The 11927-nt window shown below is 41.2% G+C and overlaps 1 protein-coding gene across 1 annotated transcript in view; it reads right to left on the bottom strand.

Annotated features, from left to right (window-relative positions):
* FLT1 (fms related receptor tyrosine kinase 1) overlaps positions 1-11927 on the bottom strand; it is a 119228-nt gene that overhangs the window by 84907 nt on the left and 22394 nt on the right. Inside the window, exon 4 of the mRNA XM_085321801.1 lies at positions 6998-7122. Coding sequence (XP_085177927.1) covers positions 6998-7122 — 125 coding nt within the window. The remainder of the gene's footprint in view (positions 1-6997; positions 7123-11927) is intronic.

The following is an 11927-nucleotide window of genomic DNA, read 5'->3' as shown; positions in this document are numbered from 1 at the left end:
AAGAAGAAGGAAAGAACATGAACACTTGTTCTAAAGCTGACAGGTCACAGTGCACACATATCTTAAAGTCATTACATTTGATCTAAAGTACAAATTTTTAATCCACAAAGCTTCCTTCGGCATTTTTATTGGAACTACATATCAACCTGAACGAAGAAAGTTACACTGACGAGAGATTTTGAAAAGATGTCTTGAAACGTTTTTTATACATTACACTTCCAGAGGAAAAGTATTCAACACATTTCAAAATTTTGGCATTTCTTGGTTCCTCTGAAGTTGAGCACCCAACAATGTAAAGCTGTCAGATGTTTCTAAAACTTACCACCTGAAATCCAGCATAGATTAAAATATTGCCATGTGAGATCAAGCATTCCACTTTGTCAGCAGTACAAACACTGATATTTTACATTAGCATCCTTTGRGTTTCAAGCCCATTTTAATATGATACTAGAAAACTTGAAAAGGCAAAGCACGATTCTTGTTTTCATGTCAATCCTCTTTTGCCGTTACATAGCCTTATTGACATAACAAATGCCACTGTTCGGATAGCATGGAGATCAGCAAAAGGCCATGAATACAAAGCCTGGCTGTGACTGCTGTTGCAAAAAAAAATGTATAATGAAAGTAGCATATTTTTTAAGACTTTGAGTGAATTAGTGCCCTAAGCAAAAAGCATTTGTATGCACTTCCACGTTTGGGTCAGCTAAAACCCGTGAACCTCAWCGCCTCTTTCTTTCTGTGCTCCCATCCTTACTACATTCCCTTCATCTCTTTCTTCCCTTTTCTTTGAGCAGAKAGCTTGTATGATGGCCAGCCGTCTCCTTCCTACTGGCAAGCWCAAAAGTGCTAGGATAGAATTCCTTATCTTTACAACAGCTGGTAAGAAGCTATAATAAGCATGCAAAACACAGGGAAGGTGTGCGTTACACACACAAGGAATACCCCATTACATTATAGCTGACTGGCTACCATTCAACAGTATCTTGAGCTTTAAGAACTCTGTTGCCATTCCTGTTTCCAAATAAAGCAAATATCTRAGCTTTGTTTAGTCAGCTCATAGTTATAATTTTGAGACTTTCAGTTGGATATATCCTTCGCTGCTTTGGTAGAAACCAAACTGTTTCAGCAGAGATGGAAAACCTCTATGGGTTTTCATATACACCACAAAGAGAAAGTCATCTGACATTTCCAGGGAAGGCACTCACTTCACATTCATTGGTTCACTGACCAGTTACTGAATTTGTATTAGTCTAGCCTCAGAAGTGGGAGAGTAACCAGATCAACCAAGAACKGTCTGGATCTTAGAAGTAAAGTGCTTACACAGATGATCTTGTTTTGCCACACTGAAATACAGTTCATTGACTGTGCATCTAAAAGGTCCATCTGCCCTGGAGGCAAATGCTTATGTGCACAGTTTACCCACCTGACATTGCTGAAAACAGAGGTGTGTATGGTGATGCGCACAAAAGCAGCAATGGACACATTTTGGTTACTGTTAAGGAAAACTTTACAAAACTGATGTCTGTGACTATCAAAACACACTCTGTGACATAGCTGGTCTCTGATTATACCAGTGGAAGAAAGATCAAGACACTGCAACAAGCCCCCTTCAGAAAGTAGAAATATCAGGATTTTCTCTCAGAAGAGCACATGTTAAACAGCTCACTCTCACTCCTATGGCCCTTCACAACTCTGCACTCCCTCCTTATTTGCTTTTGCTTCTTACCCAGTCCTCCTCCATGCTGCTCTCCTCTGCCAGCCCCACTGATTCAGGTGGCCTGTCTCTCACTCTTAGAAAAGCAGTTTCTTTGCTCTGCCCTAAACAGAGAGGCCCTGGCTTCAGGCCACCCYAGATCATGGAGTTGTTATTGTGATGATTGCTGCATGGATGGTACAGAACAGAGGATCCTAGAATCACATAAGAATTTAGGTTGGAAGGGACCYCTAGAGGTCCTTTCGCCCAATGATCTGCTCAAATGGAACCAGTGTAGTTCAAGTCATTCAGAGCCCTGTGCAGAATCTTGGCTGTTTGGGCATCACAGCGAGAAATAGAAAAACTATRAAAGAACACTGTGCTGAAACAGCTTGATTTCCACCAAAGTAGCAGAGGATAAATGCAGCTGAAACAATAGATTACCTGTGAATATGAGCACATACTCAGATGAGTTCAAAGCAACTTGTTGTGATATAGAATTTACTATCTACACACTTATCTGCATAAAGTACATTACTGTGGCACCCAGTTCAGTCTTGGCCTTTTACTTTGCATTTTGTAAGAGGCATTAACATAGTACTATGACAAGGTTTTAGGTATTTACATATGGTCAAGAACACATAGTCAAGATATGGTTCCCCACATCTCCAAAGGCAGACTGTACTGCAAAGAGCTGAAAGTATAGTAAAAATGTACATTAGTGTTTTGTATGCTTATCTTTTCTTGCATGTCTCTCCTTCCATCAGTCTGGGAAGGATGGTGTGGCATTATTAAGAATTCAGACTTTTGGGGTGTGTAACTCTCTCAGTATCCCTGAGGTTTTGGGGTTTTTTTTTAGTCCCTTGATTTTATATCAAAACTTATTTGCCTCTATTCCTGAGAAGGTCATGTTGATTTTTGGCAGAGAATCTGAAAGAGTAAATAAAGGGATCAAACCCTCAGATGCTTTCTCAGATGGGCAAGACAGAAGCAAATGAAGAAGCAAGGGAAGTGCATACTTTGGCTATAATAATGTTTATCTACTCTTAGGGATCTTAAATGAGACTGTCAAAACAATATTGATGAGGATGATTATTTTAAGGARTCTGGATATCTGTCCATTAAGCACTAGACCAAAATTATCAGTTAATTTTGCAGATCATCAAAATGATGAGTAATTGAAAGAACCACCAGCTGCTGAAGAAATAAGTTATATTTGGACTTGAAGGTTGGATTTTAAATATAAATTGCATATTTTTGGTTGCCTGCTTTATTAGCTTCTCGATCTTTAAAGGCTCCGCCTATGTCGTATATGGATTGACATTCTGTGCAGTGCAATTTGTACAGACATTCAGCCACAACAACATAGCAGCACAAAAGGAATGACTGAAGATGTAGTTTTAGTAATAAAACCATTTGCAGTGTTTAACATGGATAATAAACCTTCGTGATACTGGTACACTAAAACTAGAAGTAGCACTACAAAGGAATAAAATGCTGTAGGCAGCGTTCACGTGACTTTATCAATGAGTTCTTTCAGAAGGGAGAAATTACAGAGATTATTCCATATTTTGACTTCCTGGCAATACCAAATGCAGAATCTAATGACTCTGATGCTGGGGGTGGTTTTCCAGCTCCAGAGGATAGCATTATGGGGACACTGACTTCTTCCTTTATTGCTAGATGGAAAACACAGGATAGTTTTTTTGCCAACTCTCCAGAAGCAGTACGCTTGCAGCTGTGAAATGCATTTAACRCGTCTCTCAATTACTCTGTGAGCAAAAAATTGCTGGAATCTTCATACATGGATGTCGCAGCTTGATAAATAGAGATATGATGTAATACACTGTAGTTTACATACTTCAGGAAATTCTGGGATGGATGAGGGAACACATTTATTTTTCCTGGAATGCAAAACATATAAGCAACCAATTCTTTCTATTAAGCCTTGGCTCCACCTCCTCTTTCTCCTTCCCAAAATATTACATCTGGTTTTGATCGCATAAAGACACATGCATCTTACACCACAACCCCAAACTAAAGGCAAGCTCATGTAAAACAAGAGAGTAGAGATGCCTCAATCTCCTCCAAATAAGGAGAATAAGTTGATTTTTATAATGTTTATTAAGAGCAAAGTCTGACAAGAATTTTCTCGGTTAGGAATTTAATATGCTGAGATTTCAGAGGCATTTCAGAGACTTCAAACACTACAATACCCAAATAAAATCCCACTTTACAATATACACCATACCAAGAGCCAAGCTTCATATACTTTTGATTCTACAGTCCCAGAATCTTGTGCATCATCCACCTCCAGGTCCATATCTCACTGTGTGCGTGTGTGTGTGTGTGTGTGTGTGTGTGTGTGTGTGTGCGCGCGCACGCATGTGTGTGTGTACATATCTATAAACATTATAGATTAGAATATTTTCTTTCCTCTGCGTTTAAGTTTCATTCGTGTGATTTAACAGTTGGAAATCAAGAGGTAAAATCAGGATCAATATTAGAATATTAGCAAGGCAGCACCACACAAAATTTGTAAATCTCCAAGTTAAAACACATGAACAAATCCATGGTTGGTGTAAAGCTCTGTAATCAAAGACTTCTGTTGAAGTCTTGCCACCTTACAGTGGTATTGCTTATCTGTTGCATCTTATTCTATAAAAAGACAAATTTCTCTTTCTAGTAACAATGCTGAACACTGAAGTCATTACGTGCAGAATTCACTTTATTTAGAAACAAAACATCACTGGCACTTCTACTTAATTTTTAAGCCAAATAAAAGGAATTTAAAAAAGAAGTACAATTTTACACCTCTATACCCGAGACTTTCCTACATACATATAGGGCAGCCAGGTTTCTTGAGAGTTATATATACGTTGGCAAGGGATGTCAAGGACAACAGGAAGGGCTTCTTCAAATACATCAGCAGCAAGAGGAGGACCAGGGAAAATGTGGGCCYGCTACTGAATAGGRCAGGGKCCCTGGTGACAAGGGATACAGAGAAGGCAGAATTACTGAATGCCTTCTTTGCTTCAGTYTTCACTGCTAAGGGCAGCCCTCAGGAATCCYRKAGCCTGGACGTGAGGGAGAAAGTCTGGAGAAAGGAAGACTTTCCTTTGGTTGAGAAGGAAAGGATTAGAGACCTTCTGGGCAGGCAAGACATCCACAAATCCATGGGCCCCAACGGGATGCACCCACAGGGACTGAGGGAGCTGGCGGATGTTGTTGGCAGGCCACTCTACATCATCTTTGAAAAGTCCTGGAGAACAGGAGAGGTGCCTGAGGACTGGAAGAAAGACAATGTCACTCCAGTCTTCAAAAAGGACAACAAGGAGGACCCAGGCAACTATAGGCCCATCAGCCKCACCTCCATCCCTGGAGAGGTGATRGAACAGCTCATTCTGGATGTCATCTCCAGGCATATGGAGGAAAAGAAGGTGGTCAGGACTAGCCAGCATGGATTCACCAAGGGGAAAGCCTGCTTAACCAATCTGATAGCCTTCTTTGATGGAATGACTGGCTGGGTAGATGAGGGGAGAGCAGTGGATGTTGTGTACCTTGACTTCAGCAAGGCTTTTGACACTGTCTCCCATAACATCTTCCTAGAGAAGCTCAGGAAGTGTGGATTAGATGAGTGGACAGTAGGGTGACTTGAGAACTGGCTGAAAGGCAGAGCTCAGAGGGTCGTCATCAGTGGCAGAGAGTCCAGCTGGAGGCCTGTTTCTAGTGGTGTCCCCCAAGGCTCAGTACTGGATCCCATCCTGTTCAGCTTTTTCATCACTGACCTGGATGAGGGGACAGAGTGCCTCCTCAGCAGGTTTGCTGATGGTACCAAGCTGGGAGGAGTGTCTGACACACCTGAGGGCTGTGCTGCCATTCAGAGAGACCTGGACAGGCTGGAGAGTTGGGCGGAGAGGAACCTCATGAAGTTCAACAAGGGCAAGTGCAGAGTCCTGCACGTAGGGAGAAATAACCCTAGGCACCACTACAAGCTGGGGGCTGACCTGCTGGAGAGCAGCTCTGCAGAGAAGGACCTGGGAGTGCTGGTGGACRACAAGTTGACCATGAGCCAGCAATGTGCCCTTGTGGCCAGGAAGGCCAATGGTCTCATGGGGTGCATTGGGAAGAGTGTTGCCAGGAGGCCAAGGGAGGTGATCCTGAYCCTCTACTCAGCCATGGGGAGGCCTCATCTTGAGTGCTGCATCCAGTTCTGGGCTCCCCACCACAAGAGAGACATGGAGCTACTGGAGAGAGTCCAGCRTAGGGCTACAAAGATGATGAGAGGGCCGGAGCACCTGCCCTATGAGGAACGGCTGCGAGAGCTGGGCCTSTTCAGCCTGGGGAAGAGAAGACTGAGGGGGGATCTTATCCATGTGGATAAGTACCTGAAGGGAGGGTGTCGAGGGGACGGGGACAAACTCTTTTCAGTTGTCCCATGTGACAGGACAAGAGGCAATGGGCAGAAATTGAAGCACAGGAAGTTCCGCCTGACCGTGAGGGGGAATTTCTTCCCTGTGAGAGTGACAGAGCACTGGACCAGGTTGCCCAGAGAGGTTGTGGAGTCTCCTTCTCTGGAGATCTTCAAGGCTCGCCTGGATGCAACCCTATCTACCATGCTGTAGGTGACCGTGCTGAGCAGGSAGGTTGGACTAGATGATCTCCAGAGGTCCCTTCCAACCTTATTGATTCTATGATTCTAAGCAAGGAAAGAAGTGGTTTCCCACATGAAAAACATCTAGGATTTCTAAAACTGACCTACWGCATCAAACTGTGCACAGTTTTCTCTACAAGGAGAAGCCACTCCAGTCTGATAAGTGTACTYGTACAGAAAAGGAAGTAGCAAAGTTGCTGGAGCAACTGAGGTAGGATAAAAGTTTGAAAAAATGCCGTGTACCATCCTAGAAGATCTTCAGACCCTGCACTTTCTTACCTCTAAAGAACAAGAAAAGAGGGAAAGGAAGGAAGGGCAGGGAAAAAGGTGGGAGAATATCTCTTTTCCTGAAAAAAAGTCCCTTCCTGAGCTTAAGAAACCTTTCTCATCAAACTTTAATAAAATAGTATCAAATATTCAAGGTGCAGACCTAATGAAGTTATTTTCTCAGATATGAGACCAAGCCCCCMCAGTTGCCGTACTTCTAATCACACTGACACCTAGTATTTGAATTAAAAAAATGCTCAATTGTTGAAATATTTCAAAATCATTAAAATAGAGTTGCAAACAAACAAATAATAATAATGAAAAAAACATGCCACATTCCTATTTAAAAATAGCCCTTTCAGAGTATACTTGGATTAAGGTACCTTTTTCAAAGTAACAGCAATGTTTGGTGCTGTGACTCTGCATGGAATGATCATTTCTCTTCCCACGGTCATGTGTATTATTTTTGGTATGTCACTGTGCATCTCTACAAATGGATTGCCTGTATCTGCAGAGGAAAGACAAAAAGAAAAGGTTAATATCTGAAATGTTAAGACAGTGTATTGAAAATGTAACCATGGACCATGTAACCAAGGCTTGAAGGAACTGATTCACTCTGTCCATAATGATAGCTGGAGAAAGTCCTCAGATTACACTTTTATTTACTTTTATCTAAACAAGTTATGGAGCATTTAAAAATATATTTGTCACTCATTTATTATCAATAGCAGTGCTTTTGTTATCTCCAAGATACAGGGGAGTTAAAGCACATTTTTCCCATTACAGCATGTTCTCTACTGCTGGGAGTGAAACAGTTTCTTGTTACAGGGCATTTCTATTTTATTAACACCAGGAGATGCAATTAGATGGGATGTGAACTGAAATTCACTGATCAAGAAACCCCTAACACAGAACATGTTCCTACTCCCTGAAAGGAAGTCAATGTATAAATTCATCTTAACTTCACCAGGAGAAGTATCCTACTGTAATTATTCAGCCACATGTTCAAATAYCTACTGTCTGAATACAGACTAGTAAGGGTTAAATACTGCTCTCCTTCCTGCTACCGCATTACCTATGTGTCTCTTTTGTAAGTGGCAAGGTAAATGAAAATGCCAGGAAAACATTTATTTCGTTCAACTCAATAACTAAAGCTTGGCAGAATAATTTGCTGTCCCTTGAACAATCCCTTTAACAAAAGGCATTGTCATAAATAGCTCGCGCTGGGAACAGGGAACATTGCTGCTGCTATTGTTTGTACCAGTTAACAAAGAGGGGCTCAAGCCGCTAGCTGACTCCAAATCTTCTTTGCAGGTGTTCAAATTTGACAGTTTAGTTTGACTTATAGTGCAGACAGGCTCCATCGAACTTCACCAAGAGTTCGGTTTTTTAACTCTTAAAAAAGTAGAACATTTAGATTTTAATTCCATGCTTATCTTCAGCTCCAATGATTTTTTCAGGTAAATGCTATTATTTTCAATCAGTCAAAATCTTACAAATAACAACAGGAATCTTTCTCAGAAAAGATATAAGTAAAGCTGACAAGTATTGACTCTTTATGAAAATTTAGATTGTAGTACTTTACTGAAATGTTCTGGTCTCATACTTCTGCACATTGATCTATTTTGGCTGATGTAGTTCTTTAAAAACAAYGCCTTCATTTCTCTTTCAAAAGTAGGAGCTACACTTCCCAGTGTCATAAAATTATTCTGCCCTTAATATCTTCTTTTCTTCCTATATGTAAAAATGTTTTCATTTGAGATATTAAGTAGGAAGAGGAGCAAATTTATCTTTAACTTATATTGGTATTTGATGAAATTGTTACACAAAGTTTCTGAAATGAAAGACTATCTTAATGCTTTATTTAATAAGCGTTAAATGTCCACTGAGATCGCAAAAGGAACTTATGAGTAATGGAGGATGCATATGTAATAAAAAATACCCTAAGGACTTGTTAGTGTAACATTTCCTTTGCAATATGATTCAAAGAAAGGCCAAGAATGAACCTGTTTGTTGCATGGCAAAAAGAACCTTTTTTGTTTTTCAGGGGCTGCAGCCATGGAAGAGGTCACCTGCCCTTTAACATCCCTAGACAAATGGATTTACTATTCCCTAAAGACTCGTTCGTCTTTGTCACAAAATTAAGAGCTCCTGCCCCAAACCAGCAAGCTTTGCAAAGTAGTTTCCTGTATCATAATCTCCAGATCATTACAAGTGTGAGGAAGAGCTGCTCTGGAGATTACCGGTGCCGTCTGCAGACACAGTGTCACCACTGGCTGATGCCAATACTGAGCCAGTGGGGGCTGTGCAGCCCAGACCTCGTAGGATTCCTGCCCATCTGAAGGCAGGGTCAGGAAATGAGCACAAAATGCCACGCTTGCTTTTCTTTTCTTCCCTGAAAATGTGTGTTCTTGCCTGGAGAAGCCAATGAAGTATTGCATAAAAGTTAACTAAACGCCATGACTCCTCTCAGCAGGCTTCAGCCTTCCTCCGTGCCTTCAACGCAGGAGTAAACCAAGGCGCCAGGCGATCCGTCTCAGTGCCTCCATGATTCGCGTGCAGAATTTCCATTGACATCACTGGGGACTTCCGCCATGGGCCGGAGGGCAATTGATGGCCCCAAGTGCTCCAAATGTCTTCCTGCTTTTGATTAAAAGGAATACGCATCATGTTTCCTAGCAGAGTTTTGTTTTCATAATGAGTGTGGAGGCTTTTCCTGATTCCCTTTGATTTTATTCTTCTTTCTTCTTAATGGCCATAAGGGGATACTTTTGTTGCTTCAAAACCAGAATCTGGTGCAGGTTCTCCCAGCTTGGAGTGGGCAGAGCCCGGCACACTGTAATGCGGGCCCCAGGGTATGCCAAAGATGCAGAGTCCTGCCCCCAAAATAAGAACAGACCTCATCTTTTTCTTCCTCTTYTCCTCCCATCACATCTTTATCTATTGCCAGTAGCTACAGATACATTTCCCCCCRGTTCCTTCCTGGGGGGAGGTAAATGCCAGCCTTCCTGGCTGGGAGCACGTCTAGGATCGCCTCACCTCCCACCGGCAGTCTTCTGAGTCAGCTRCAGGGATGAAATTTCTCTGCTCTTTGGGACTTCTTCACCACACAGTTTTATGTTCGGAAAGCTCTAGGCATAAAAGGAACATCCTGGTGATCCAGACCTTTTAAAGATGATGGTAAGAAAAGAGTGAAGTATGACGCTGCCTTCCAACAGACTGTTCTGATTTGATCAGTCTTGAAAACCATGTCAGAGCTGCACATTCAGTTCCATCAGTATTTGGAATGGAAAAATCTAAGTGAATTGACCTTGTTTTTTTGAGTTTTTGTTTGTTTTTTACTTCAGCRCTGCTGGCAAGGGTACAAGATAAAAGACAGAGAGCCAGAACATTTGCATACGGTAAAGGTCGCTTTAAAAGTCATTTTAATTGTCTTTTTTTCTATGCCTGGAGCTAATGACTATGTGTTAGTTTAACTGTGTTCCTTACAATAGCTCTCACTTACAATCAACTTGAAATCACAAAAAGCATTCATGAAATCACAAAATCCATGAAGGCTACTTGCTATATTGTTGAAGAACATAAATAGCAGCTTTTTATTAAGCTGGTTGGAAGCCAGATACAAACTTGATAAGAGACTTAACACAAGCAATATTATGTCTGGTATCAGTAACCAGTCTAGGTTATTTATGGGGCTTGCACAAACAACTAAATTAGCCAACACCAAAATGCCAGATTCAGAAAAGATGAGGAGATTCTTTATTTGCGCACTCCTGGCTACCGTTTTCGGTTTTGTTTGGTTTTTCTTTTTTTGTTTGATTTTTTTTTTTTTAATAATCCAACTATAGTACTCACATAAACAGAGAAGAAAAGTCTTTGCAGGAAAGTTTTAAAGCCTCCTTGAAATCTCTAGAAGTTTTTCCTCCAAAGGTCCTCCAAAATACGTACTTACATTCAGTTTATCAGAAAGATTTCACAGGCAAAAAGAGCCTAAACAGTTTCTTCACATTCACATAAAACCTTTTCCCCAAGTGTATAAACAGGACCAAATTCTTTACTATAATACACACTGTATACTTTACTAAAGGTAATGGTCCAATTGCCGAATTCTCCTTTCCTTATACTGATTCAACCTGTTTAACTGCACTAATCCTGTCTATATCGGTAGGGTTGTTCAAGTTAATTCAAGGAGAGCCTTACTCACTGAGAATAGATTTTATCTCACTTCTACACCTACAAAATTGACATATCTGTCTGAGTTAGGTGTCCAACCTGCTCGTGTAGTTACTGGAAAGAAAAGGGGAATTCTAGTGTGCGATTCAGCTGACCTGTTTGAGACATCTGTTTTAGGATGATAAGAATCATGCTCTAGAAAAGATGCTTATTCAACCTGCTACATGTGGATGTCTGTGTTGGCAAGGAAAGTAATCCCTTTCTGCATGTCTGGAAGTACAATAAAAAATGAATTCCGCAAGAAGGGCTTTTCCACCTTGTCTCTTCTTAGCCTATAATACTCTTCTAGTCCAAATGCTTTCTAAACCRTGAAGAAGGATTCAAGATTTAAGTTAATAAGCCCAGAAATCTGGGAGAAATAAAAAGAAAAAGGAGGACAATATTTTATGTCTGGAGCCCATTCAAACACAAAGCATTGCTAGCATAACTGTACAGTAATTTCTAGGCAGAATGTGCTTGTTTTTCTTAGAGGGAAGTTATACTATGCCATCAACTATGTAAATCCATAACATGCTTAAAACATGCTTACTGTTCTTAAGTAAAAATATTCTTACCCATGTTAGCCAGGAAATTCACGTCAGAACAATTACTACGTTGAGCAAGTTATTTCTAAAAAGGCTAATGGGCATTAGAAACACTTTTCCAGCTATGACYCTCCTCTTGTTGATTCGTCTTGGAAACGTACTTCTCTTTCAGTGGCAGYGAGCAGCCTCAGGGAGAAAGCAGGACCTCAGCGAGGTTAGTGCACGGCGTCGGAGCCTTCCCCACGGCCCCGCKGCACGGCACGCCGCAGCGCGCAGCCTGGGTACGCTCAGTGGCATTACTCACGACTACAGCAATTACAGGTGATTCATGTCAGCGAATCCTAGAGGGCTCTGCTCTGTAACAGGAACTTCGTTAGACACTAAAAATGTGTCCACATACTTGATACAGCTGTAGCATAGTTTAATTTCAATTAGTTTCCTTTTCATAACAGAAGGGCTATCATATTATTGACTCTGACGGCATTAGCCAAAAACGTACGACTCATATGTTAGTATTGTGCCAAAAGCAAAGACAAAAYGAAAAGCATGAGAAAAG

Source organism: Rhea americana, unplaced genomic scaffold (genome assembly GCF_003343005.1).
Source record: "Rhea americana isolate MKP2758 unplaced genomic scaffold, rheAme1 scaffold_71, whole genome shotgun sequence".
Classification (NCBI taxonomy): domain Eukaryota; kingdom Metazoa; phylum Chordata; class Aves; order Rheiformes; family Rheidae; genus Rhea; species Rhea americana.
Note: the sequence above shows the minus strand (reverse complement) of the source record. Positions and strands in the feature narration are given on the sequence as shown.